The sequence below is a fragment of the Protopterus annectens genome, chromosome 9.part0 (assembly GCF_019279795.1).
Source record: "Protopterus annectens isolate FY-2018-M chromosome 9.part0, PAN1.0, whole genome shotgun sequence".
In the NCBI taxonomy this organism is placed as follows: Eukaryota; Metazoa; Chordata; order Ceratodontiformes; family Protopteridae; genus Protopterus; species Protopterus annectens.
This window is the reverse complement of record NC_056743.1, coordinates 241326618-241352550: the sequence shown is the minus strand read 5'-3', so window position 1 is coordinate 241352550 and position 25933 is coordinate 241326618. Positions and strand designations below refer to the sequence as shown.

Below are 25933 nucleotides of genomic sequence, written 5' to 3'. Positions count from 1 at the left end.
ATGTATTATTTCTATAATAGAAATTAAAGAAGTAAACAAGTTTTAAAAACGTGCTTTTTCAAGGGAATAAGTCCATTTCTACTCCCATGTGACGACCTTCTTCCTCACCCCAAACTTAAATATTTTCATCCCAAGAATTCTGCAACTTGCAGAAGAAGCAAAACAGAAATATATGTACACAAATGCATTGTATACCTTCTCTGAAATGGTTTGATTTTGTAGTGAGAATAATTAGTGTGTGAGGGTGCAGCCCTCCATGTTCTGCTTGAGGGTGCAGGGTTGCTTGTACACAGTGAGGAAATATGTATATAATTAAAAAAATTCTGAGTTAACCACTACAAAAGTAAAAGTTATTTCTGTACATTGCATAAATGAACACATTCATTTAGAACTCTTCAAAGAAAATGTTTTGGTATTTGATTATTCAAGCACATGTTATCAATAGAAATGCAAATAAAATTCAGCACTAGAGTGCAAAATAAATTTATTCAGCAGCTCAAGTGAAAGAAAAACAAACATGTTTCACTCACTGAAATAAGGGAAGCAGCTTATAAGCACACTTGCTCAACCTCTTTGTAATCACATGATTCATTACATTGATATAGCCATATGCAACAAATAAAATAAAAACAATTATATCATGAATGTAAGCACACTGTGACAATACTATTCCAAATTCACAAAAAGACGCTATAACAAAGAGCGAATAACTTAAGATAATGGATTTCATTTAGCCTTCCAATCCATTTCTTTTCTTTTGTCATCCAAAATATGTATGTATAAGACCAGCATAAATTATCATGGCCTGTAAGCATGAATTTCATCTCATAATATGATTTAGTATATTTAAAAAAGAGTATTTATTCAAATTTACATGTAATGGCCCTCAAATGGTTACAAGTTCTCTGCTTAAACATGTGCCTTGTTTTTTCCACATAAAAGGAGCTTGCATGTACACTGTTCAAGGTAAATTGTGTGGTGTCACATTTGATAAAGTGATATATATGCATTTTGTAGTAGTTTTAGATTTAAAAGCTTCTGGTTTGACCACATATGTGCAAAATTGAGAATGCCCACAAGGAAAACCATCTTTAAACAGGCTAGCCTTAACTGGCTTACTCAAGCAACTGTATTTAGATGCTGACATGTTCCTTTTAATTTCTGTTTTATAATTAAATAGGCATTTATCATTTTGTATCTTACTAAACCAAAACAATAGAGAGGAACATCGAGAATATAGACAAGATAGAACCAAATCATCCTGAGGTATCCATCCCAGTCAACGGCAAGAGAATAATACAGTATTGCTGTTAAAATGACTTGTCAACTGTTTTATTATAAATAGTTAAGCACTTTTGTCCCTAATGACAACCGGGACTTCATTCGTACTAATAGCAACCATGTAATGTACAACTTTTATATCCAAATGACCGAAAATCATGTGATATTGTTGACCAATCCTTGAATTCACTGATAAATAATTAAAATCCAAAAACATGCTGAAAAACAAAAACTTAGTAACAAACCTGTACAGTGAAATTTTAAACTAATTTAAAAACATTGCCCTAAGGTTATAAAATTCATTTAATTGTTATTACAATTAAAAATGCACCTAAAGCTTAGCTGTCTGTATTTTCAATACACTTCTCAAAGAGTGCATATCATTCAGTCCTGTTTGGGAACTTGCATCTAGCCTTAGTTGCCTTAGCAAATCGCAATACTCAAGTCTGTGTTCCCATGCCCCATCTCTCAGATTAGGCAGGACTTGCTGTAAAATGAAAAAGTAAAACTTCTTGATTCCTGCACATATTTACTTATGTTTAAAAAGAGCATTATTATGATCTAAACAAGTCTAATAAATCCAATTTGTCAAAGCCCGTTCAGTTTTTCCAATGAAAAAACTGTGACAAAAATCACAAAAAGCAATGTAAACCACACTAAACAAATTGCAATCACAGGTATGTTTTAGTTTAAACTCGTGCTTACAACTGTTCAGTTTCAGAATCTGCCCTTCATAAATATATTTACACTGTTGGCATGCACCACACTTAATCATGCCTTTTTTAACACCAATAAGATCACAGTAAGTATTGCCCCTTTCTAACCTCTCTTAAGATTCAGATGACTCTTATAAACAAACTGTGGGCCATTATCCAGACTTTGACTAAGGCTGGTGCCATTTTCAATAAGACTCCAATTGTTAACAGTTTGCTTAATGGCATTCCTACCACTTCCATATTTTATAACCATTGTTTGGTCATAATTGTTTACATCTATGTTTTGCCTCTCTCCGCTCTGAAGACCCTTGTCTAATATTGGAATAAAACTATCTCTTTGTTTTCTAAAAATTTGTTTTTAGTTCATTCAGCATTTTAATCAGATAACCCCTACTGATGAACATATCTGTTAATCTATTAAGTTCAATAAAAAATTGATCATCCTGTGACACCATGCTAGAGATTCGTACCATTTGACCCTTCACAAGGCTCTTTTTCTGAAAGAAAGGATGATTGCTGGTAAAATGTAAAAAAGTATTGGAAAATGTAGGCTTCCTATAAAATCGGGAATTAAAATTTTGTTGGAAAATATATTTGACAAATGTTATATCTAAGTAATTAATAATCTCTTTAGAATAAGAAAATGTAAATCTTAAAATATCAGTAGTCAAGTTTAAATGTTATAAAACTACTGTGTTGTGAAACACTACCTTTCCAAATAACAAATATATCATCAAGAAAACAAAAAAGTGTTTATATAACACATGTAATCAGATTTAAAGACAAAACACTGTTCCCAGGACCGAAGCACCATATTAGCATACAATGGGGCACATGCTGCTCCCATAGCAACCCCAGCTGTCTGCTTATAATATTCACCTTCAAAATACTGACAGTTGTTAAGGAGAACCATATCCATGTCATCAACTGAAATGTTGATTTCTATATCATGCAGGGTGTCACTTTTCTCACATGCCTGTCTGAACCAGTTGATTTCTACATTATGAGGTATACATCAATAGTAACAGTGAACCACTCCTCGTTAAACATTTCTTGTTTTATGTTCCCTAACAAGTCCAATTAATTTCTTATAAGGATAATCCTTGAAAAATGTTTTAAAGTATCATCGATGTATAATGCTAGTGGATGAGTTATAGATCCAGCTGGATCCATTGTAAGGTGCATGATGGGATCTTTGATATTTTTGTAGATTTTAGGAATCTCAAATATTGTGGGCACAAGAGGATGGTCAACATTTAAAAATGTATATATTTTGTATTCGATATCTCCCTGATCTAAAAAGTCTTTTAACAATTTTCTAATAAGAAATGTTGATTTCCTTTTTCGATGCCCTACTGTGTTGAAACTCATTGTTAAGAATGTTGTACCTTCTAGGTGAATAATCCATGCTGTCCATTATGATCACACCATCTCCTTTATCTGGCTTCTTAATTTTAACTTTGTGTTTTTTAATTAATTCATCAAATTGAACTCATCACTACTTATATTAAGACCTGATAAAAATTGTTGTTGTTGAACTAACTTCCTTAAATCTTTTCCACAAAGGTTTTCAAGCAATTGCAAGGTAGGAAGTAATGGTGGATTAAAAGTACTGAAGTCCCGGTTGTCTTTAGGGATGAAAGTGCTTAACTATTTATAACAAAACAGTTAAAAGCCATTTTAAGAGCAACGCTCCCTGTTATATTCTCTTGCTGTTGACTAGGCTCCTCAGGTTGATTGGTCCTATTTTGCATATTACTATAAATTCTACTACATGGGTAGCCAACTAGCTCACTGACGGAACACATACTGTCAAAGTTGGGATTCCACCTCCACCAGTAGAACATTTACCAGTGTGGTACCACAAGGTTCTGTGCTGGGCCCTCTACTGTTTGGAATCTATTTCTCTGAAGTCCAGACGAAAGTTGACAACCTGTGGCTTACCAAGTTTACAGATGACTGCAAACTGGGAGCAATCATTGAGTCCCCTAAAGATATTAACGTATTACAGGAGGGGTGAACACAGACAAACAATTGCTGCCAAAGCCATGGTCTAAAGCTAAATGCAAAAAAGTGCATTGTTGTCCCCTTTGGTAAAGAGGTAGCCCCTGCAAATTACAATATTGGCTGCACCCCGAGTAAGTTCGAACCCAGTGGTGCATGACTTGGGAACACAAGCTGATAGTCTAAACTTCGATCACCATGTGTCCACATTGGTAAGGAAAGCCTTTTACATTGCACACCTCATAAGTAAGGGCATCACATCCAGGACCAAGGATGTTATAACTCCTCTGTACTCCACTCTCATCAGACCACTAATAGAGTACAGTGCTCCCTTTTGCATTTACTTCACCAGACACCTGCAGGAGCTGGGGAGACCACAGAGGTTAATGACCAAGAGAATTCAGGGACTCAAAAACATGACCTACATGGAAAGACTGAAAGTTCTTTCACTGTACTTAGTGTCCTACAGGCTGCTGAGAGGCGACCTGTGCCTGGCCTACATAGCACTCCCTGACCCTACCCTATTGGAAATCCTGCACATTCACAAATCAAATGGGACAAGAGTCACTTGCTCCAGAGATCTCATCCTAGCTTGTTACTTAAACAAAACATGCTGGAGAAAGAGCCGCTACTCTGGATTAAACTCCCATTTCATATTATGCATAGCTCCTTAATGACCCTATTTAAGCACAACCTGGACAACTGGATGGGAGACCATAAGTTCACCCCCGGGGTGATATCTATGTCCCTCAAGGATAGGGCCAGCTGGTGCTGATGATAGAGTCACTCTGCAAACAATCAAACCATCTAACAATGGTCAATTAGGGAACACTTGTATTACATGGCTAGGCTTGTAAAGGCCCCAGGGCCATTAGCCTAGTAACTTCCTATGAACCTATGTGCAAAATGAACCAAAGTGTATTAGTAATATCCTTGATTTTAAACATGCTGGTACCAAAAGTAGTGGCAAATCTGATCTGTGTACTGGACATATCTTTTGACTGTTTCTTTTGAATCACATCACTCTAGATAGAGTTGATGGTTCTTCCCTTACAATTTTCACATTATTTTGGGGAGGATGATATCCCTCAGTATAAATCTAGATTCCAAGTCTTTAGATATCCTGTCAAATTCCATATCTAGGACACAAATACATCTAGTTTTGATGAATTGACCTTTGGTAATATTATTGATCACATGTCTGGGGTAACCATCATAACTTAAATAAGTATTTTTGGAGAATGGTTTCTTTTAGATCTTCATATGTAAATTTCCAGCTAGCATTTTTATCACCTGAACATTCAGAAATCCAGTTGTAAACAATTCAGATTTACATGTGAGCTCTATTTCAAACTTATTTGCATTCAAATAAGTTCAAAACTGTTGTAAACTCTTGATTTTTTTTGCCTTTCTAATCTAATTCTTTGTCATCTAGAAAAAATCTCCAAAGATCTAGTGAAGAAATAAATATATTTCTGTTTGAGCAGTTTTGACTTGTGTGTTTTAAGCATTTCTGTTTTTTGCATACATGTATATGTAATGAAAAGAAGAAACTTGGTTTCTCTAGCAATTGTAGTAGATGGTGAAATTATAACAGGTACACAAAAAAAAACTGTAACTACCAAGACAATGCTTACACTGGGGAGCAGCAAAGTTAAAGCAACTGTAGTGTTTATTATAATGGGTTCAGATTGTTGGATGGGAAAGTCAGACATCATGTATGGATACAGAACCAGCTTGAGACATGTTGATTTAATTAATGCAGACAGTGGAATAGGAGATGGGATGAACCAGACGTTCAGAGACTTTTTGTTACCAGTGTTACCTGTGTTATTCAGTAGCCACTATGAACTCTTAATCTGATGTCAGTTTTCATTCTATCCTCAAATTATGGGTGGGAATCCAATCCTTCAGATCTGACTTGGCCATTGAAAATTGTGACAACCAGAACATTTTCGAGCTACTCCATTACCCACAATGCATCAACCCCAAGTACCTCAGATCTCATTTGCCACTTCCAGAGAAAGACGTGGTGTTACAGTGCTCTCGAGAGATGCTTCATAATTAAAATAATGAAATTTTAAAGAGAAAAAAATGGTTAACTTTTCTTCCCTTTTCAGTCTAATTACTATGTTGACTTACCTTTTTTGTCTAAAACCTCTCCTTTGCCTTTTCAAGTTATGGGTTTGGATCCGATCCCTCGGATCCAACTCCACCTTTACAAAAGCTTAAGGCAACCAGAAAACTCAAGCTACTCCATTACCCACAGTGCACCAACCCCAAGTACTTCAGATCTTGTTTGCTACTTCAAGCAAAAAATGTGGTGTTACAGTGCTAAGGAAGGACTCTTCATAATTAAGATAAGTTAACCAGTTTTTCACTTTAAAAATTAGTTTTCTTCCCTTTTCAGTCTTATTACCATGTTGACTTACCTTCTTGTCTAAAGCCTCTCTTTTGCCCTTTCTCATGCTAGTGTACTTTTTTCGTACTGTTGTTAGTACTCTTTTCCTTTCTTACACTTTACAGTGTATTTCCCTGTGTTAATACCATCATTGGTAGCCTTTCCCTTTTTCCTTAAAAAAAAAAAATGTGTGTGTGTATGTGTATATATATATATATATATATATATATATATATATATATATATATACACACACAAACACACACACACATATATATATCTGCCCCCAGAGGCAGGTAGCCTAGTACTAATCTTTGACACTATGACTCTCTCTCTCTCTCTCTCTCTCTCTCTATATATATATATATATATATATATATATATATGGATCTACCTGAGTAGATCGACATGTTAAAAGACCGAAAACGACTTCACCGACGCCAGAAGATCGACAAGGCAGAAGACCGACGGAGGAAGACACCGACGCTGAGAACACTGCGATGGGGAAAGGATGTGTAAGTATGCGGTAGTGACGGACGTTAGGGTGCGAGTAAGGTAAGTGTGCGATGTTGGCGGTGTATAGGGGTAGGGGTGGGATAAGTGAGTTAGGGTTAGGGCGCGGGTTGGGTAAGGGTGCGAGTAAGGTAAGTGTGCGATGTTGGCGGTGTGTAGGGGTAGGGGTGGGATAAGTGAGTTAGGGTTAGGGCGCGGGTTGGGTAAGGGTGCGAGTAAGGTAAGTGTGCGATGTTGGCGGTGTGTAGGGGTAGGGGTGGGATAAGTGAGTTAGGGTTAGGGCGCAGGTTGGGTGAGTGTGCAATAGTGACGGACCTTAGGGTAAGGGTTTGGGTTAGGGTTGTAGATAGTTGTGTATGTATGGGTTAGTGTTGGTTTGTAAGGATATTGGTGTGCTTGTGTTGTGTGTGTGGGTTTTGGATAGGGGATTTGTTTTGTTTGTTGGTATAATGTGTCGAGTGTATGAGGTGTCGTGTTTGTGAACTGTCGTGTTTGTGAACTGTCGATCTTCTGGCGTCGGTGAAGTCGTCTTCGGTCTTTTAACATGTCGATCTAGTAGGGAAGATCCATATATATACATATATATATATATATATATATATATATATATATCTCTATACACACATGGGTCCATGTCATATGGTCGACTGTTCATTTGACTGAAAGTTCATTTGGTCGACAGTTCATTTGATCGACAAGAATTATAGGTGGGGGGCTGTGCCCTCCACACCCCCCCTAACTATATATAACAACTCCAGGGTCGCACAACATTGGGGAAGGGGGCAAATGCTTGTCGATCAAATGAACTGTCGACCAAATGAACTTTCAGTCAAATGAACAGTCGACCATATGACATGGACCCACACACATACATATATATATATATATTTTTTTTCTAAATATTTTATTGTGGTATTTCCTTTACTTTTCTCAGTATCAGGATGGCAGAAAATCAGGCGAGTTTCAAGAAATGTACTAAATGTTGTTGTTGTTGTCTTTCGGGTTTTCCCGGTTAGGGGTCACCATAGTGGAACTCTGGTCCACTAATGATTGGCAGTAGATTTTCATGAACGCCGAGGTGCCAGCTCGACGTTCAACCTTGAACGAAGGCACGCCCATTTACGCATGTCTTTCGAATGCCCACCCAACCACGGGGAGGACATGCAGACTCCACACAGAAGGCACTCCCCGCACTCTAGCTGAGAATCAAATGGGAAAACCTCTTGCTATGAGGCAACAATGCTAATTTACTAAATGCAGTCATAAAATACCACTTTTAGATAAACATTCCATAATGTGTTTACTGTTTAGGACCTCATCACCTCCAGGAAGACTGCTCCATTTGCCACTCTTTCAACCCTAGAGCTCTGGTGGAGTGCAAGATTAAAATTAATTCTTAAGGGGTTACTTCCCCTTTTTTGAGGCCTTATCTGGAGCTTCCCCTGAGAAAACTAAAAAGACCATTTCTCCCAGTACCTCAACAGCTACTTCAAAATCATCTGTGAAATCTAAGAAAAGACCTGTTTTGGGTCCGACTAACTGTTCGGATCCTAAAAAGAAAATTACAAAATTCCTGGATCCGACTTCACGCTGGGATCCAAGACACTTGACTAAGGAGCTATCAGATCTGACTTGGCATCTATCGGATCAGAATTTGGATCAGACACCAAAAGCATCGGATCTCACAGCTCATTCCGTGCTCCTTCCAAGGACCAGATTCTCCTCCTCAGTGAACCCTATTCCATCTAAGGTTCCTTCTTCATTTTTGGATAGACCTAGGTCTCCTTCTCTTGTGTCCACTCGCTCTTTCAGGAGCCTTATGGAAGAAGATGTGGAGAGGTTAGTGAGAAGGATTTTCTCAGCACATAGCACGTCAAGAGTTCCATCAGCTGCTTCCCATTTTGTCAGGAGATCCGACCTTCCACCACTCCCACCGTGCAAGTTCCTCCTCCGACTCCGTACCTAGTCTTGGATATACTGGATCTGAGTTGTCTGGGTCCATCTGCATCAGATCCAAGAATATCTTTATCCTTGGATATGAAACTTTTTCTGAGCTCTTTGGCAACATCAGATCCAGAGAGTTCTCGGAGCCAGAGCTGACATGTCAGGTCTGGGGTGTCACAGTCAACTCCGACGTTCTCAGATCCATCTCTGTACCTCGGGGCCTCGGCATGGATTAGTTCGGTTCCAACTTCAGCCTTAGGGGAATTCTCCTGGGAGCAGGAAGGGACTTCGGTCCAGAGGCTTGCCCTTACGGATCTGGGGTCCTGTTCCTCTCTGGAAGATCTGCCTTTGAGGTCATGGGGAGAACCTTGTCAGCATCCTTGACAGATGGTTCCCTTCTTCTGGGATCCTCAGTATACAGACTTGCCATCTCTTTGCTTAGAGTCTCATCTACCCTCTCCACAGGGACAGCTGATACTGAAACCTCAGGCTTCCCAGCAGGGTCTTTCCACCTCTTCTGAAACCTCCACGGAGCACTCCATTGAGGAGATCCCTAAGAAAAGAACATGCAAGAAGAAGTACTTACTCTCCTGAGGAGTCAGTCATTGAAGATACAGATTTTGATGAAGGTGAAGGGTCCCCACAGCCACCTTCTGAAGATGTCCAGTTTGGAGACATCCTTGAACTTTGTCAGAAGAGTCTGTATTCCTGGAGGCGTTCGGCACTAGCTTGTCTACTTCCTGGGGGACTCCACCCAGCAGTGACCTCATACATTTGATCTCACAGTGAGCATGGAACACCCCAGACATCATTGAACCAAGCCCCCGGAGACTGGACAAAATTTTAACAGCACCACAGCTCAGACAGTTTTGGACAAAAGGGATGCATGGTGATGCCATAGTTGTGGCAGTGGCCACTAAAAAGGAGCTATCTGAAAAGAGTTCCACTGTTCATCCTCTGAACAAGGAGTCTTGATCGATGCACAGGATTGGGAAGCATGTCTGTGCTTCAGTGACCTTTGCCTAGAGGTCTCTAAACTTTTTGGCACATTTCACCAGGTTACAGAGAAACCTAGTTAAGGGACTCTCTGATACCCTTTCAGGATCTGTTTCTGATGAGGTACAGGCATCTGTTACTTCTCAGTTGGCTACCCTGCAATCAATTTCCAATCTTTCCATGAGGTTAATTTCGCATGTGGCCGAAGGAACCTGAAGGACAGCAGGTTCTAGCGTTTCCATAAGGAGGTACGCCTGATTGCTCTTTTGTGATTTTGTGGAGCCCTTCAAGTCTTCGTTCATCAATGCCCCCTTTGATGGAACACCTTTATTTAACCCCAAAATTAAAGACACTTTATCCAGGTGTGAAAAGGGCAGAAAACCCTGTCTGCCATGGGCATTTTCCATGCCTCAAAGATTCTTCTCTAGGAGTCATTGAGGAACTAGAAAAATGTGGTTCAAAAAGTCCCACGGTCCTTTCCAGGACACACATGGAGGAGGTTCCCCTTGGAGTAGAAGGGGAAACTCCAATGGTAGACGCTGCCCTAGTGGCCCTCTGGAGGCAATTGGGTGTTGATTATCCCTGCACCAGAGAGCATGGCTAGAGATAATAGATACGTGGGTGCAGAGGATCATTTCCAGAAGTTATATAATACCTTTTTCCCTTTCGTCTCCAGTCTCAAGAAAAATCTGCGATGTTCCACCCAGTCAGAGGGAACAAGTAGCACTTCAAATACAAAAGATGCTAGAGAAAAGAGTCATCCAAGAGGTTCCACCACACCAGATAGAATGTAGAACTTACTCAAGATTCTTTTTAGTGCCAAATAAAACAGAGGACTGGGAGACCAATCTTGGATCTCAGCAACTTGAACAAATCAGTTTGATGCACCAAGTATCGGATGGTCATGGTTCAGTCTATTCTCCCATTTCTGGGCAAGGACGACTGGATATGCTTGACAGACCTTCAGGATGTGTATTATATGAAGATGAACAGGTGGTCCAGAAGGCATTTACCCTTCCGGTTGGGACCCGGTCATTATCAGTTCAAAGTTCTGCCCCTTGGTCTCACTACAGCCCCCAGTGTGTTCACTAAATGTATGGCAGTAGTGGCAGCTCACTTGAGACTACAAGGATTCTGGGTGTTTCCATATCTAGATGACTGTTTCATTTATGCCCTGAGCTGGCATCAAATAATAGAGGCAAGAAATCAGGTTCTTCAGACATGCTGTTATCTGGGGGTAACCATAAACTACGAAAAGTCTCAATTGGAACCTCCTCAAAAGTTGGAGTTTATAGGAGCATTGCTCAGTGCAAAGTCAAAGATAGCTTTAGTGCCTCCTGTAAGAGTTCAGACCTTAAGAACCCAGGTCAGGAAAGTAATCTGAAGCACCAAAGTTTCTGACTGCTTGATCAATGTCAACAGCAATAACAGTAGTACCTTTAGACAGGTTTTACATGAGAATTCTGCAATGGATGCTAGCCAAACAATGGTCAATACTTTACCAACCTATGTCAACCCCGATACGTATTACACAGATTTGCAAAAGAGACCTCAGGTGGTGGATTCAATCAGAACAGGTCCTACAAGGCTGTCTGTTCATTCCCCCTCAGCCCAAGGCCATAGTGATCACGGATGCTTCCCAGTTAGGGTGGTAGGGGGGCATTACCTGGGAAAACCAGTCCAAGACACTTGATCCCACAAAGAGGTCAATTTGCATATCAGTGTTCTAGAGATGAGAGTGGTGCTTTTAGCATTGCAGACCTTTCAAGAAGCTCTCCCCTTGGGGATGATTGCAGTTCAAATGGACAACATGTCAGTAGTTTGGTACGTCAGCAAATAGGGTGGAACCAAACCTTATCCCTTGTGTCGAGAAGCAGTCAGTGTGTGGTGATGGGCGAGCTCATCCAACTGCTTTCTCATTGCAATGCACATTCTGGGACAGTCCATTCTGATAGCAAACAAGCTGAGCAGGTGCATTCTTGTACCTCACGAATGGTCTATCAACAAAAATGTGACAGATATGATTTTTCATCAGTGGGGCCAGCCTTGCTGTGATCTTTTCACTTCTCCCCCTGAACAAGTGCAGCAGCTACTTTGTCCTGATCCCCCCACAGGGGCAGTCACCAAGGGATGCTCTACTTCACAATTTTCTCCTGGCCTTCTTTGTGCCTACCCACCAATCCCGCTAATTTCCAAGTTTCTGCAGAAAGCTGCCATGTTGAAGAGCAAAGTTATCCTCATTACACATTTTTGGCCTTGACAGATTTGGTTCTCCTTCCTTTGGCCTCACTTAATCCACCAACCATGGATTCTGGAACTGACTCCAGATCTCCTGTCTCATCTTTGGGCATGATTCATATAGACATACCGAACCTCAGGCTTGACTGCCTGGCTTCTCCAGTTCCATTAGTAGCCAGAGTAACTATGCTTTCCTCTCCAGTCCATCAGATACTTTTATCTTCACGTAAACCATCAACATGTAAACTCTACTCCAGTAAATGGAGAAGATTTGGTTACTGGCCCACAAGAATAACATCTTATCTATTTCAGCCTCTTTGCATAGCATCCTTGAATTCTTAGCCATACTTTTTAAAGATGGAGCTAGTTCCTCCACAGTGAAGGTCCAACTAGCAGCATTCTCAAATTTACACACAGTATTTGAAAGTGTTTCTGTTGCCAGCCATAGACTGCACAAAACTTTTTTGCATTTGATCTAAGACCTCCTTTTAGAGATCCTAATTCCCCACGGGATCTTAATCTGGTTTTAAAGCAACTTACTCAATCCTCTTTGAACCAGCAGCTAAACATGAACTAAAGTATCTCTCTTGGAAATTAGTTTTTCTAGTAGCTATTACTTCTGCTAGCAGAATTTCAGAGATTCAGGTCTTGTCTTCCAAACTGCTTTATTTGATTTTTCACAGAGACAGAGTCACTTTAAGAACTTATGCTTCCTTTCTCCCTAAAGTGGTTTCAGAGTCTAATATTAATCGGTCATTTTGCTGGTATTCCTCCTCATATTTTCTAACAAAGGTGAATGCACATTGCATTTATTGGAAGTCCTCAAGCAATTACATTTTTAACTGCACAGAACAGAAAGTATCAGGAAGACTGACCAGTTATTTGTCTCTTCTGATATAAAACCATAAAAACTTGTCACCAAAATTACTCTATCCAGATGGCTTAAGGATTGTATTTCTTACATATACAAAAAATTAGGTATTACCTTATCAAAACCATTACAAGCTCATTCTACTAGAGCCATGGCTATGTCATCAGTCGTGCACTCTAGAGCTTCCATGGACATTTGTGCTGCAGTTACTTGGGCTACTCCCCATGCATTTGTTACTCATTACAAATTGGATATGGTCTCCAGGGGTTGAGCATCATTTGTTTCAGTCATGCTCAGGAATATCCTTCCATGAGCCCACCCGAGGACGCAGGTAGCTGGGGACTCTGTCCCTTAAGTTGAGGATAGAATGACAATTGACAACATCAGATAAAGAAGTTATGTACTCAGAATAACTTTCCATCACTGTTGTCCATTTTCATTCTTCCTCAACTCTCCTCCCACCAACCCTCTGCCCTGTAGTCTCTTAAAAGGGTGAGTGATTTTGATTATGCCACTTCCTTGGAACATAGCTCCAGACAGAGTCCCCTCTATCTGTAATTCAGTAATTCTTTCTGCTGATATTAGCAAAGAAAGATCTGAGCTGCTTGGTCTTAGTGCACTGTGGGTAAGGTTGTAGCTCGAGAGTTTTCTGGTTTCCACAAGCTTTTGCAATGACCGAGTCAAAAGTGTTTCACTGTTGCAGTCATCACATTTGGGTTATCCCTGCCAGGGTAGCCCTCAACTGGCCTGAATACCAGAGACTTAGTATTTCTGCGTTGTTTGCTGTCGCTTGAGGACTGACATCAGGTCGTTAGTAGTATAAAGTAAGGCAGCCAATGCCATTACATCAGTCTTTCTTGCCGTGGAGCCAGAAGCAGAAGCAAGTTCGCATGAGTGCCGGTCGTTCGCTACCTGAGTTTTCATCTACCGAATTGAAGTTGAAGTCTTCTAAAGCTGAGTACCCCATTGGGGATCCTTTTTTCTTGCACTAACCAATGTCAAAAAATGTTAATTGTCTCACCTGTGGAAAGCAAATACAATGCCGAGACTTCCACCCTTACTGAGTCACTTGTTTAGGCCCAGACCACAACGTCCCCCGTTGTTGCTTCTGTGCTTTGTTCAATGCCAGAACTATCAGTCGTCGGGCCCTTATTGAGCCATATATTTTTGCTTACAGTCCTGGAATTCCTATATGGCTTCAGTAAGCCATCTGACAACAGATCTTCTGAAAAACATAAAGATAAAGACAGAGACAGACCGCACAGGTCCAAACCTACCGATGACACTTTTGTCAGTTCTCCGGTACTCAGTGAGGTGCTTTCACAGCCCCTGATGCCTGCTTCTGTTGATTCACAGGCCACTACCAAGACCCTTTCAGAGTCCATTATGCCTGAAAACTCTTCGACTAAGGATCCTGCGGTCGTCTCTACCTTGGATGGGTCCGGAGCCACTGAGCAGGCACCAGCTTCCGATGAAGTCCTTCGTACTATCGAATCTCAACACAAACTGACATCTTCTTTCGTGACTACCTTTTTTTTTTTAAAAAGGACCGAGTTTTTTAGGCCCAGGGTACGAACCACACCCAAGAAACCGACGACCTACTCTCAGGTGCCTGCTAGCTTGCCTCAGTCTCAAATGCTTAAAATGGCAGAAGACCTTATCATGTTGATCAGGGGAAGCCAAGCTACCCCCTCCAAAAGGAAAAGAGATCTGTCCCCTGTAGTTTTGTGTGAACAAGAGTCAGATGAATCTGATGCATCTCAATATGAAGACATGCAACCCCTCTCCACTTGTGAGGATTCTGATGCAGAGGATTCCATTCCTTCAGCCTCTCCCCCAGAGGATTTTTCCTTTGGGGAAACCCTGCATACTTTAAGGGAGCATTTCCAATGGGAGAGTCAGGACTACCCTCAGTCTAAAAAGAGACTCAAGGAATTCCTAGATCTTCCGTAACAGAGACCCTTGGCCATCCCCCCAGTCCTGGATGTGGTGGAGGATGTTTTTCTCTAATCCAGCTTGACTCCTGACCCTTCCTCCAGCTCCCAAAAAACAGACAGGTTCTACAGAGTCCCTGACACACACACAGATATCTTTTTAAAAATCCTACAGCTGAACCTGAGGTCATTTCTCAAGGGCCAAAAGGGATTAAATCAACATCTGCTAAGAATCCCACCCCCTCAGACAGGGATTCCCGAGCATTGGATAGACGGGGTAAAAAGGTATACACCTCAGCTACTCTTGCTGTCAGGGCACTAAATTGTCAGCTCCATATGCTGAAATTTCAGCAACATATCTTGGAACTCCTTAAACAAAAAATGTCTTCTTTTCCTGCTTGGGCAGAATCTAAAGATTTACAAGAGTTAATGCATTCTGCAAGTCACGTAACTAAACACACCTTGCACTGTGGTTTTGATGCCCTAGAAGCTTCTTGCAGGGCAGCATTCACTGGATCTGCCATTAGAAAGCATGCATGGCTTAAGGAGCAGCCCCTGCCAGACCAAGTCAAATCTAAATTGTTGGATGCCCCCTTGCACAAAGATAACTTATTTGGCACTAAGGCAGATGAGGTCTTAAAAAAATGGAAGAAAAAGCAAAATCTATGCAAATAGTTAAGGATTTCTTGCACATCCAGCCCCCTAGGTTCAGCAGGCATTGTCCCTCCAAACACTGGTCCTTTCCTGCTCCCAGTAAACCAGCCCAGCCTAGGCCCCATGGAAACAGACCCCCCGAGACAGCAGCCACAGGGAATGTAGAGATCTAAGCAGTGGACTACCTCCACTTCAAAACCATGGAGTTCTAAGCCATCCCCTTATGGTAAGAACTCACAATGACTCACCTCCTCCACCCACTCCCTCTGCCCACCTTCACTTACCCCTAGGGAGGAAAACTCCCTTTCACTCAAGCACCTGGGCCACCATTACCATGGACTACTGGGTTCTGAACATTGTGTCTCGGATACAAATTTTCCTTCCACACCCTTCCAACCCCAAAAGGGTTCCAAGATCTACCACCAAATCATTGGGCAGAGGCTCAAAATCAAATCCTTTCCCTGCTCTCTGTGAGGGTAGTAGAGCACGTTCCTGCAGAACAGATGGGCCAAGGTTTCTACTCCAGACTATTTCTGGTACCCAGAAAAGAGGGCACCTGGCACCCCATCCTCTATCTATCCATTGTAAACACCTTCCTGGTGATCCCAAAATTCAAAATGCTCACCCTCCAGCAACTGCTACCAATGCTCTCCAAGGATGCTTGGTTATCCACCCTATCTCTAAAAGAGGCCTACCTCCACATTCCTATTAGGGAATCATGCAGGAAATATCTCCGCGTCAGGGCAGGATCTCAACACCTTCAGTTCTCTGCCCTTCCCTTTGTCTTATCTACTGCTCCCCGAGTTTTCACAAAATGTCTGGCTCCGGCCATTGCCTTTTGCAGACAAAGAACTGTTCAGATTTACCCATACTTAGACGACTGCCTTATTCAGGCAGACAGCCAGGAAAAGCTGCTCAAGCACCTGGCCTTTGTAAAGACCCTCCTAACCTCTCTAGGGTACGCAGTCAATGAGAAGAAATCCAAGCAGGTGCCTACCCAAAGGATAATCTTCCTGGGAGCAAGTCTGGACACAGCATCCCAGATGGCATACCTTACACCAGAAAAACAAATTTTCCTGACAACCTACTTCTCTCAACTAGCCACCAGGCCCAAGCTAACTGCAAGGAAGATCCTGCAAGCTCTGGGGTTCATGGCATCTTGCATACTACTCATTCCATATGCCATACTGCATATGAGGAAACTTCAGTGGTACCTAAAGAGCCTTTGGTGTCAACACTCTCAAGACTTGGAAACTCTTCTACCTATAATTCCTTGTCTCCGAAAAGATTTTATTTGGTGGGCAACAGCATGCTTCCTCAACAAGGGACTGCCCCCCCACCCAAACCCTCACCACAGATGCATCAGACTATGCTTGGGGTGCACACCTGGATGACAGGTGCATACAGGACCAATGGAGCCCACAGCAAATCCCTCTGCACATCAGTTAAAAAGATGATGGCTGTGCAGCATGCCTTGATAGCTTTCAAGCCCCTTCTCTCTCCAGGGGCTCTCCTGATCAAAACAGACAACACCACTGTGATGTGGTACATCAGCAAGCAGGGAGGGACTCACTCCTACCCTCTATGCAAGCTGGCCATGACCCTTTGGCACACAGCCTCTGCCATGCAACTACACTTGTTAGGACAATTCCTACCAGGCTCTCTCAACTCTCTGGCAGACCAATTAAGCAGAAATCTTCTGGACCCACATGAGTGGCAACTCAGCAGAAGTACCTTTACCCTAATAACTCAGATCTAGGGAACGCTGAAGGTCGACTTATTTGCTTCCCACACCAACCATCAGCTCAGCTAATTCTGCACAAGGGAGCATCACTGCATGGCTTGGAAAGTGGATGCCCTGTCCTTCCCCTGAGTCAGTCTATCGGTCTTTGCCTTTCCTCCCCTACCTCTCATCCCTAGGGAACTGCTCAAAATAAGGGAGGAAAAACCAAGGACCATTCTTATAGCTCCAGACTGGCCCGGGCAATACTGGTACCCCTTGCTGCACAGCCTGTCCCCACTACCTCCATGGTATCTTTCTCAGATTCCAAACCTCCTGACCCAGAGGGAAGGGGAATTCATGCAACCCCATTTGCAGACACTCAGTTTGGCAGCTTGGCTTATTCCCTGACCCTAAACCAATCTGCCAACCTCAGTAAACAGGTTCTGGATGTTATCCGTGAGGCCAGACGCCCTAGCACCAGAAAGTCTTATGCTGATAAATGAAAAATGTTCTGCACCTGGATCAAGGCAAAGGGAGCCAATACAGCACAGCCCTCCCTCCCTCTCATCCTGGATTACTTAGCTGACCTACTACACAGTGGCATCTCTTTCTCCTCTGTAAAAATTCATGCCTCTGCTATTTCTGCTCATTTTCTCACTGAGCAGCATCTTTACTCACACCCTTTGATCAAACAATTCCTAAGAAGGGCTAGCAACTTGAGGCCACCCTGAAGGGCACCAACACCAGCTTGGGACCTTAACTTTGTATTGGAAAAGCTCACCCTGCCCCCTTTCGAACCAGATTTTTCTGCAGAGCTAAAATTTCTCTCCTGGAAGACAGCATTCCTTCTGGCCATCACTTCAGCCAGAAGAGTCTCTGAGCTGCAAGCACTCATGGCTGTGGAACCCTTCATCATCTTCCATGCAGATAGGGTATCCCTCAGAACTAACCCATCCTTCATGCCGAAGATGGTGTCCAATGTGGCTCTCAGCCAATCCATTCATTTTCCCACCTTTTTTCCTAATTCCCAGAACAAGGGGGAAGGGATTCTTCACTCTGTAGATGTGCACAGACAGCTCAAATTCTATCTAGACAGGACTAAATCCTTCAGAAAGTCTGATCAGTTGCTGGTTAGATTTGCTACAGGGGTAGAAGGCAAAGCCATCTCCAAACAAACCATTTCTAAATGGATAGCGCACTGCATCCATTTCTGCTACAAACAGCATGGAAAGCCTCCCCACAAGGGGGTCAGGACACACTCCACCAGAGCAGCCTCCACCTCTGCAGCTTTCCTCAGAGGAGTCCCCACCAGGGACATCCTGGAGGCTGCCACCAGGACATTTGTTCACATTTTTATGAAGCATTACAACCTACCTCTCTTCTCCAAATCCAGGGCAGGGTTTGCCTTTGCAGTCTTGCAGGGCATCCTAGCCAGGCTCTAGTTTCCTTGACTGCCTCCACCCATTTCCTCAGCTTTGGGAATCAACCCAAATGTGATGACTGCAACAGTGAAACACAAAGAATGTAGTACAGTTGTCTACACTTACCATAAATGTAGATGTTCGAGTGTATTCACTGTTGCAGTCCTGGTTTCCCTCCCTCCATTCCCCTTTCTTCTCTTTCTCCTTTTATTACCATTCTTCCTTATTGTTCTCCTTTCCTTACAAGGGACATATTGGTATTTATTTTCCACTGGTGGGGTTCTTCCACCAGAGCCTGGCCTCCTACTTGGGGGCTCCTGACATGTTAGGGCAAGAAAAACTGTTGTAATGGCATCGGCTCCCTTTGTTTATACTACTTGATGACCTGACGTCAGTCCTCAAGTGACAGTAACCGAAGCAGAAATACTAAGTCTCTGGTATTCGGGCCGGCCGAGGGCTACCCTGGCAGAGACAACCCAGATGTGATGACTGCAACAGTGAATACACTCGAACATCTACATTTATGGTAAGTGTACACAACTGTACTTTCTGAGAAGTAACCACGGAGTAAGCAGAGAAGCTTTTCTGAGTTTTGTGATTTGTCATTAATGTGTCAATGACCATGTCGATACAAACTTTCAAACTAATGCACAGACGCGCACACACACACACACACACACACACAGATATATATATATATATATATATATATATATATATATATATATATATACATATATATATATATATAATATATATACATATAATAAATTAACGCTCAAGAAAGATGGATTCCTTAGAGGAAAAATGGACACCAACAAGATAAAATTCCACTGGTTTAATGCATAAAATGTTCAGATTTTCCACTGGTTTAATGCATAAAATGTTCAGATTTAGCGCTTTCATCCACTATAGTGTGGACTTCCACAGAATATCATAATTTAATCAATCAAACATTTAAATACTACTTAGGGTGCCAAAATCCCTTCATTTAAAGAGAAATGCACATTTCATATATACACATTGAAACTGTTTAAAAAACTACATAAAAACTACATAAACAAACTACTCAATTATACAAAAATCTGTGCAAGATATACTAGACATGAATAATTGTGCAATATATTGTACTACATAATTTGTAAATGCATTATACTGATTCTTATATCTAATAAAACCACACTATAGTGGATGAAAGTGCTAAATCTGAACATTTTATGATTTAAACCAGTGGAATTTTATCTTCTAAGGAGTCCAGCTTTCTTGAGCATTCATTTATTATATTATTCAGTAGTTGCAATGCTTTTGTGAGGTGTATTTTGTGATATATATATATATATATATATATATATATATATATCAAAAAACAAAACCCAAAAATGGAAGGAGCTAAAATCCACTCAATGATAAATTAAAAATAAAGCTGACTCAACAAGCCTCAAGCTGCAGATGGAATCCAAAGATCAAGTACTTAAGATAAAACAAATTTATTATAAGTGCTTGGCTTATAATAAATTTGTTTTATCTTAAGTATTTGATCTTTGGATACCATCCGCAGCTTGAGGCTTGTTGAGTCAGTTTTATTTTTAATTCATCGTTGAGTGGATTTTAGCTCCTTCCATCTTTGGGTATTGTTTTTTGATATCCATCTGAAGGATTCTCCTGGGTGTTTTGGCTATATATATATATATATATATATATATATATATATATATATATATATATACATACACACACACACACACACACACACACAGAGTCTACTTCAGAAACCCGATGTCCCCCGGAACACCGGCTTTCCACTCCAGGTAAGTAACCACTTGGCCATCCTGACAAAAAAGTAAAACAGAAGGAAAGCAAACCCACCCATGTGTGGGGGATGTGCCCACCACACACACCCCCAACTAAATACACCAACTCCAAGATCGCACTACCGTGAAGATAAGGGGCAACATTCAACAGGATGGCCAAGCGGTTACTTACACTGGAGTGGAAAGTTGGTGTTCTGGGGCGTTGGTGTTGTGTGGTCGTTGGGCTTTTCGTCTCGGCATGTTGGAAGTCGGGCATGTGTGCGTTCGGGTTTCTGAACTGCACTTCATCAACAGGTGCTACAGTGAAGTACAGTTTCAAACAGGTTAAAACTCGAATGTCAATACAGTGAACCAGCATCACCGAACGGCACATGTAATCCAACAGCCACATTTCCATAACTGCAAATTTTGAACCATCATTAACATGGTTCAACATGGGGAAGTGAAATCATTTTCACTTTCGACATTAAGGTTCAGTGATGTGAAGAAATGATGAAATGCACTTTAAGGCTGTGATAGTAAACATAAATATATATATATATATATATATATATATATATATATATATATGTGTGTGTGTGTGTGTGTGTGTGTGTGTGTGTGTGTGTACGTGTTTGTGTATATATATATTTAAAGATGTCATATTACTGTATTTGCCATATTTAGAAGGAATTAAAATGAACCGGGACGGCTGTGGTGGTGCAGCGGTTAGCATTGCCGCCTCACAACAAGAGGTTCTCCGGTTCGATCCTTGGCTGAGGTGCCTTCTGTGCAGAGTCTGCATGTCCTCCCTGTGGTCACGTGGGTTTCCTCCAGCTGCTCCCGATTTCCTCCCACATCCCAAAGACATGCGGTAGGTGGATTGGACACACTACATTTGGCCCTAGGTGTGTGTGTGTGCCTTCTGTGGAAAGTTGGGCACCGGGCTGGCAACTCGACACCGGAAAACTCCACTGCCAGTCATGAGTGAACAAGTGATCCACTGTGGCAACCCCTAACCGGGAAAATGCCGAAAGAAGAAGGAATTAAAATCGACCAAACTTTTCCACACAGATTAATTCCTGTTGGCAAATGTTATAAAGTTACCAGAAATAACAATAAGGACATACCGTTGCTACTCAGCTTCAATCACTTCTATCTGGTGTTAGCAAAGCATTAAAGTATTTTATCAGTTTTTCACAAAAACTGAAGCTTATGTATTTTTAACAATAGCTATTGGATGATTCTTCCTGTTTTACTGATAAGAACCAGTCCAATAATTAATAAATGGAGTAACAAACATTAACTGTTTTCATGCTTGCTAATCACCAGACAGCGTTGGAAATATTTGTCACCAAAACTAAAAACTGAAACTAGTTGGTTTCATCCTACAGTGTAGTCAGACCTGCAAATAGCTTATAACAATAATAACTGCTAAATGATATATCAACTTTATATTTATTAGGAAATTTATAAGGATTGTACTTGTTCCAATTTTGAAATTTTGTCTCTTTGATCAGAGTCGCTTTTGAAAATTGTTTAACCTTGTGCATTAACTTGTATTATTATCTCAGTCTTTTATTTTATTACTTTGCCTAAATGTTTAGGTATTTTTGATGCAGGAGTAATATGGAATAAAGGCTTAAGCTTGTGGTATTAATTTTCTTTTCTGTTTTTTTTTTCTTTAATTTCTGCTACTTTCAGCTGGACTTAGAAAAATCCAAGAAGTGACGTGATCCCTAAAAACCGTGAACAGGTTTAATGTTCATTTCTGATGGACAGTACTGGAATTATTAGTTATACTGTATTACTTATGATAGTTTCCATTTCGTATGTCTAAGCAAATTTTACTTTTATCTTGGACAATAAGAATTATCCAGTATTCCTTGTACATAGTTCACACAGAATGGTGCTCAAGAGCTCTGACACTTTTTTCTCCGAGTTTTTTTAATTGTAGGTGAAAGTTATTGGGCGCAAAGTTTGCTGACCAATGAAGTGGTAATGCATTGGAGAGGTGTATACTCCAACTAAGTTTCTGTGTGTGTATCTATGTCTCCGTGTCTGTGTGCGCGTGCATGCGTGTGTATAAGAGAGAAATAAATAGAATGGAAGAGGAAAAATATTAATAATGTTAATAAACACCACTCATTTTGATTTTTGACTTTCTGCCATCTGTCAGAGTTTTTACCCCTGACTTTATAATTCCCTCTCTTCAGAAGTGCTCCTTCATTATAAAATAAAGCAGGCATGGGTCCAGCTCAAATACTTTTTGCACAAGTATGCAGTTTATTTAAAGTAACAATGGATTTCAGAAGGGGAAGATACAATTGTGTAATTTTGATGAGATAATGCACTTTTCATTTTTTGTAATGTGTACCTCATGACATCATTGGTGCTTGTTTAGTAATATATCATTGAATGTATGTGAATTAAATACGTTTTAAAAATCATTTTTTAGTTTGGTCTTTTTATTGAAGGTTTGCGGTAAGCATTATTATTATAAATATAAGTGTTTAAATGTTTGTTTCTTGTTTGTTTGTTTCGGCTTTTCCCGGTTAGGGGTCGCCACAGCAGAACTCTGGTCCGCTAATGATTGGCAGTAGATTTTGACATGCCGGCTTGCCGGGCCTAACGCACAACCTTCAACGAAGGAACTCCCATTCACGCATGTCGCCACACAGAAGACACTCTAACTGAGAATTGAACGGGCAACGTCTAACTGTGAGGCGACAACGCTACCGCAGCACCACCACCGCAGTTTTAAATATAAGTGTTTCAATATGGAAACATAATAGGGGAGATTGTCATTTTCCCACCATTGTTGGGTGATGTGGCTGAGCTTCTTTATGGTCTCCTTTACTAAGCAATTAGCAAGTACCTATGAATGTATAATCCACACAGCAGATAATAGACAGCATCTTTTGTCTTATGTTTACAATGTAGTGTACCATCTTGCATAGTAACTGCAGACATTGAGACAGAAGTAATGCTAATTTGAAACTCGTTCTGCTTTTCTTGCATTCATATAACAGATATTTTCAGACATTTTTAAACTTGCTGTTTTGCCTATCTGACTTGGTGATTGTTTACCCAAATGAAATCGGGGAAAATATTACCATGGCAAGTCTGGGTAGTCAAGCTTTCCTTTTACATCTTAAATTGTACATAAAACAAGCTCTGTCATAGTCCTGCATGGGAGAATTGCTGCAACAGACACAGGATTTCATGAGCTAATAATGTCTGCCTTCTACACTAACCTCAGATATAACAGACTGGGACCAATGTCCATGGGAAGAAACAGTTCTTCAGAGAATATAGCCACAGTTTTATAGAAAAAGTGATGATATAACCTAATAATTTCTGAATAATATTCATAACCAAAAACCCAAGCTTCATTTATATTTTGGTAATTTTGCCACATGTAAGCCATTGTTGCATCCTCTTTCCTGTATATCTAATAGCCATTGTTTTTGTGTGTGTGTGTGTGTGTGTGTGTGTGTGTGTGTGTGTGTGTGCGTGCGTGTGTATTCATTATGTTGTACAGACAACCTTGTCATTGTAGAAAATTCTTTCCCCAGTTCTGTTGGAATGAAAAACTCCATCATGTGTGCACCTTGACTTACTGTATGTGCAAGTTAGAGCAGTGACCTGCAAAGCCTCAAAGTCTCTGTTCTGCATCCCAAGGAGATTAGAACTAACAACAAATGGTATCTCTGTCCAGTGGAACTGCACACGGTTTTCATGTAATTAGGTTCATAGGATGTTACTATGCTACTGACCCAAGGGTCATTACAAGCCTAGCCATTAAATCCCAGTATAATACCAGATGATTCTCCTACCAAGGAAGGAGTCATTTTGCCAGAAAGAAAAAAGTCATGGTGGCCATACAGTTTTGAAAGAGTTAATTGACTTGATGTAGCCTATTCACTCATAGTCTGCCACAGACTTTGAAATATGTGTTTTTGTCTCTCTAAGAAAGAGTGATCGTACATTTTATTTTGTTTTGCTGTTGCTGGTATTGTAACCCTATCACTTGGAGTGTCTTGGGGGGGGTCACAAAAATGCAAATTGCTGGGTCTTCCTGTGATACCCTTGTTTTACACCAACATTACATTAAGGGAAGTTTATTGCTTGAAATATGATTTAGTGAATTATGCTTTATGAAATTGTCCAAGTTTCCTTTTACATTTCAAAGCCAAACATGCTTCCAAAGCTTTAACTGAAGGGATCATTGCTCTTCCTTTACAAAAATACTTGAGACAGGTTGCATTTATAACATTATATTATTGAGTAGGTTTGTTAAGAACAAAGTGTATTACTCAGTAAACTCTTGTGTTCTTATGATATTAATTTTAAGATTGTAACACAACCAGCTTAATGGCACAGATATATGATAATTTTTAAACACCTTTATTGAATTATCACTTAAGACATAGGCAAACAGACATTTGTATAAAAAGAAAAATGATAACATGTTCACAGTTACAAGCATTATATTTTTTAAACAGTTGTCATCAATCCAATATTACATACATTGCTCAATTCCTGCCTTCCTTTAAACCTCACTTCTCTTCCACAACATTATTCTGCATGTAATATTCCCACAATTTTCATTTTTTGTGTGTAATTTGCTTCTACCCTTTTCCAGAGATCCCACTTCCAGTCTTTTTTTTATCTCTGTTACAACATTCACTACTTCAATTGCAGATGGCTTAGAATTTGATTTCCATTTTCAAGTAATTGTTTTTTGCTAGCCACCAGAATTAAGCTTAACAAGGTCTTACTATGTCTACACAATTCAGATCTTGTATCCCAGCTCAAAAATTAAGTAATTTCGTTAGTTATACCAATTTGTTTACTCAATATTTCTGACAGAGTACTCTGTAGGGAATCTTTAGTCTGCCAACTCATTGCACTCCCAAAACATATGATCTGATATTGTTAATCCTCGTTCATTCCTTACGCATGGGTATCGGTTCCGACCTCGGAACCGAGCCGGCCATTTTCCAAGCCTGCATCAGCTTCAAACTCTCGAGCTAAACTCTTACCCACAATCCCCCTCTCCCTTTTACCTCAGATTTCGTTTGCCGCATTGCCATTTGGTCGTGTCAAGCTACTTCTCTTGAGCTAAGTACAGTTATTTGTTGCTTAATAGTCTTTCAGATTACTTTTCTGTCAGAAAGGTTTATATTTCATTGTCTCTTACCCTATCTCATCTAGCGTACGTATTTTCTTCAGGTTTTTCTGCCTTTTTCTTTACCACAAGGTATTCTGTCCTTACCATCGTTGGTAATCCTTTCCCCGTTTTTTTTTTCTCATACCTTCGGGTATTCTCTTGTACCATTGCTGGTACCTTTTCTATTAATTAATTTACTGTCATGGCAGATAAGAAAGGTAGTCCGGGATTTAAGCAGTGTTCTGATTGTGGACACAAACTACCTACTTCT

General features: G+C 40.6%; 1 protein-coding gene across 2 annotated transcripts in view; it reads left to right on the top strand.

The window, feature by feature from the left end:
* Nucleotides 1–25933, top strand: part of SIRT3 (sirtuin 3) — a 714236-nt gene that overhangs the window by 516173 nt on the left and 172130 nt on the right. Inside the window, exon 8 of one of the 2 annotated variants that reach the window (XM_044082821.1) lies at nucleotides 22191–22936. The exons of the other annotated variant lie outside the window; for it this stretch is intronic. Coding sequence (XP_043938756.1) covers nucleotides 22191–22217 — 27 coding nt within the window. The 3' untranslated portion in view covers nucleotides 22218–22936. Of the gene's footprint in view, nucleotides 1–22190; nucleotides 22937–25933 lie in introns of those variants that run through there. 2 annotated transcript variants of the gene reach the window in all.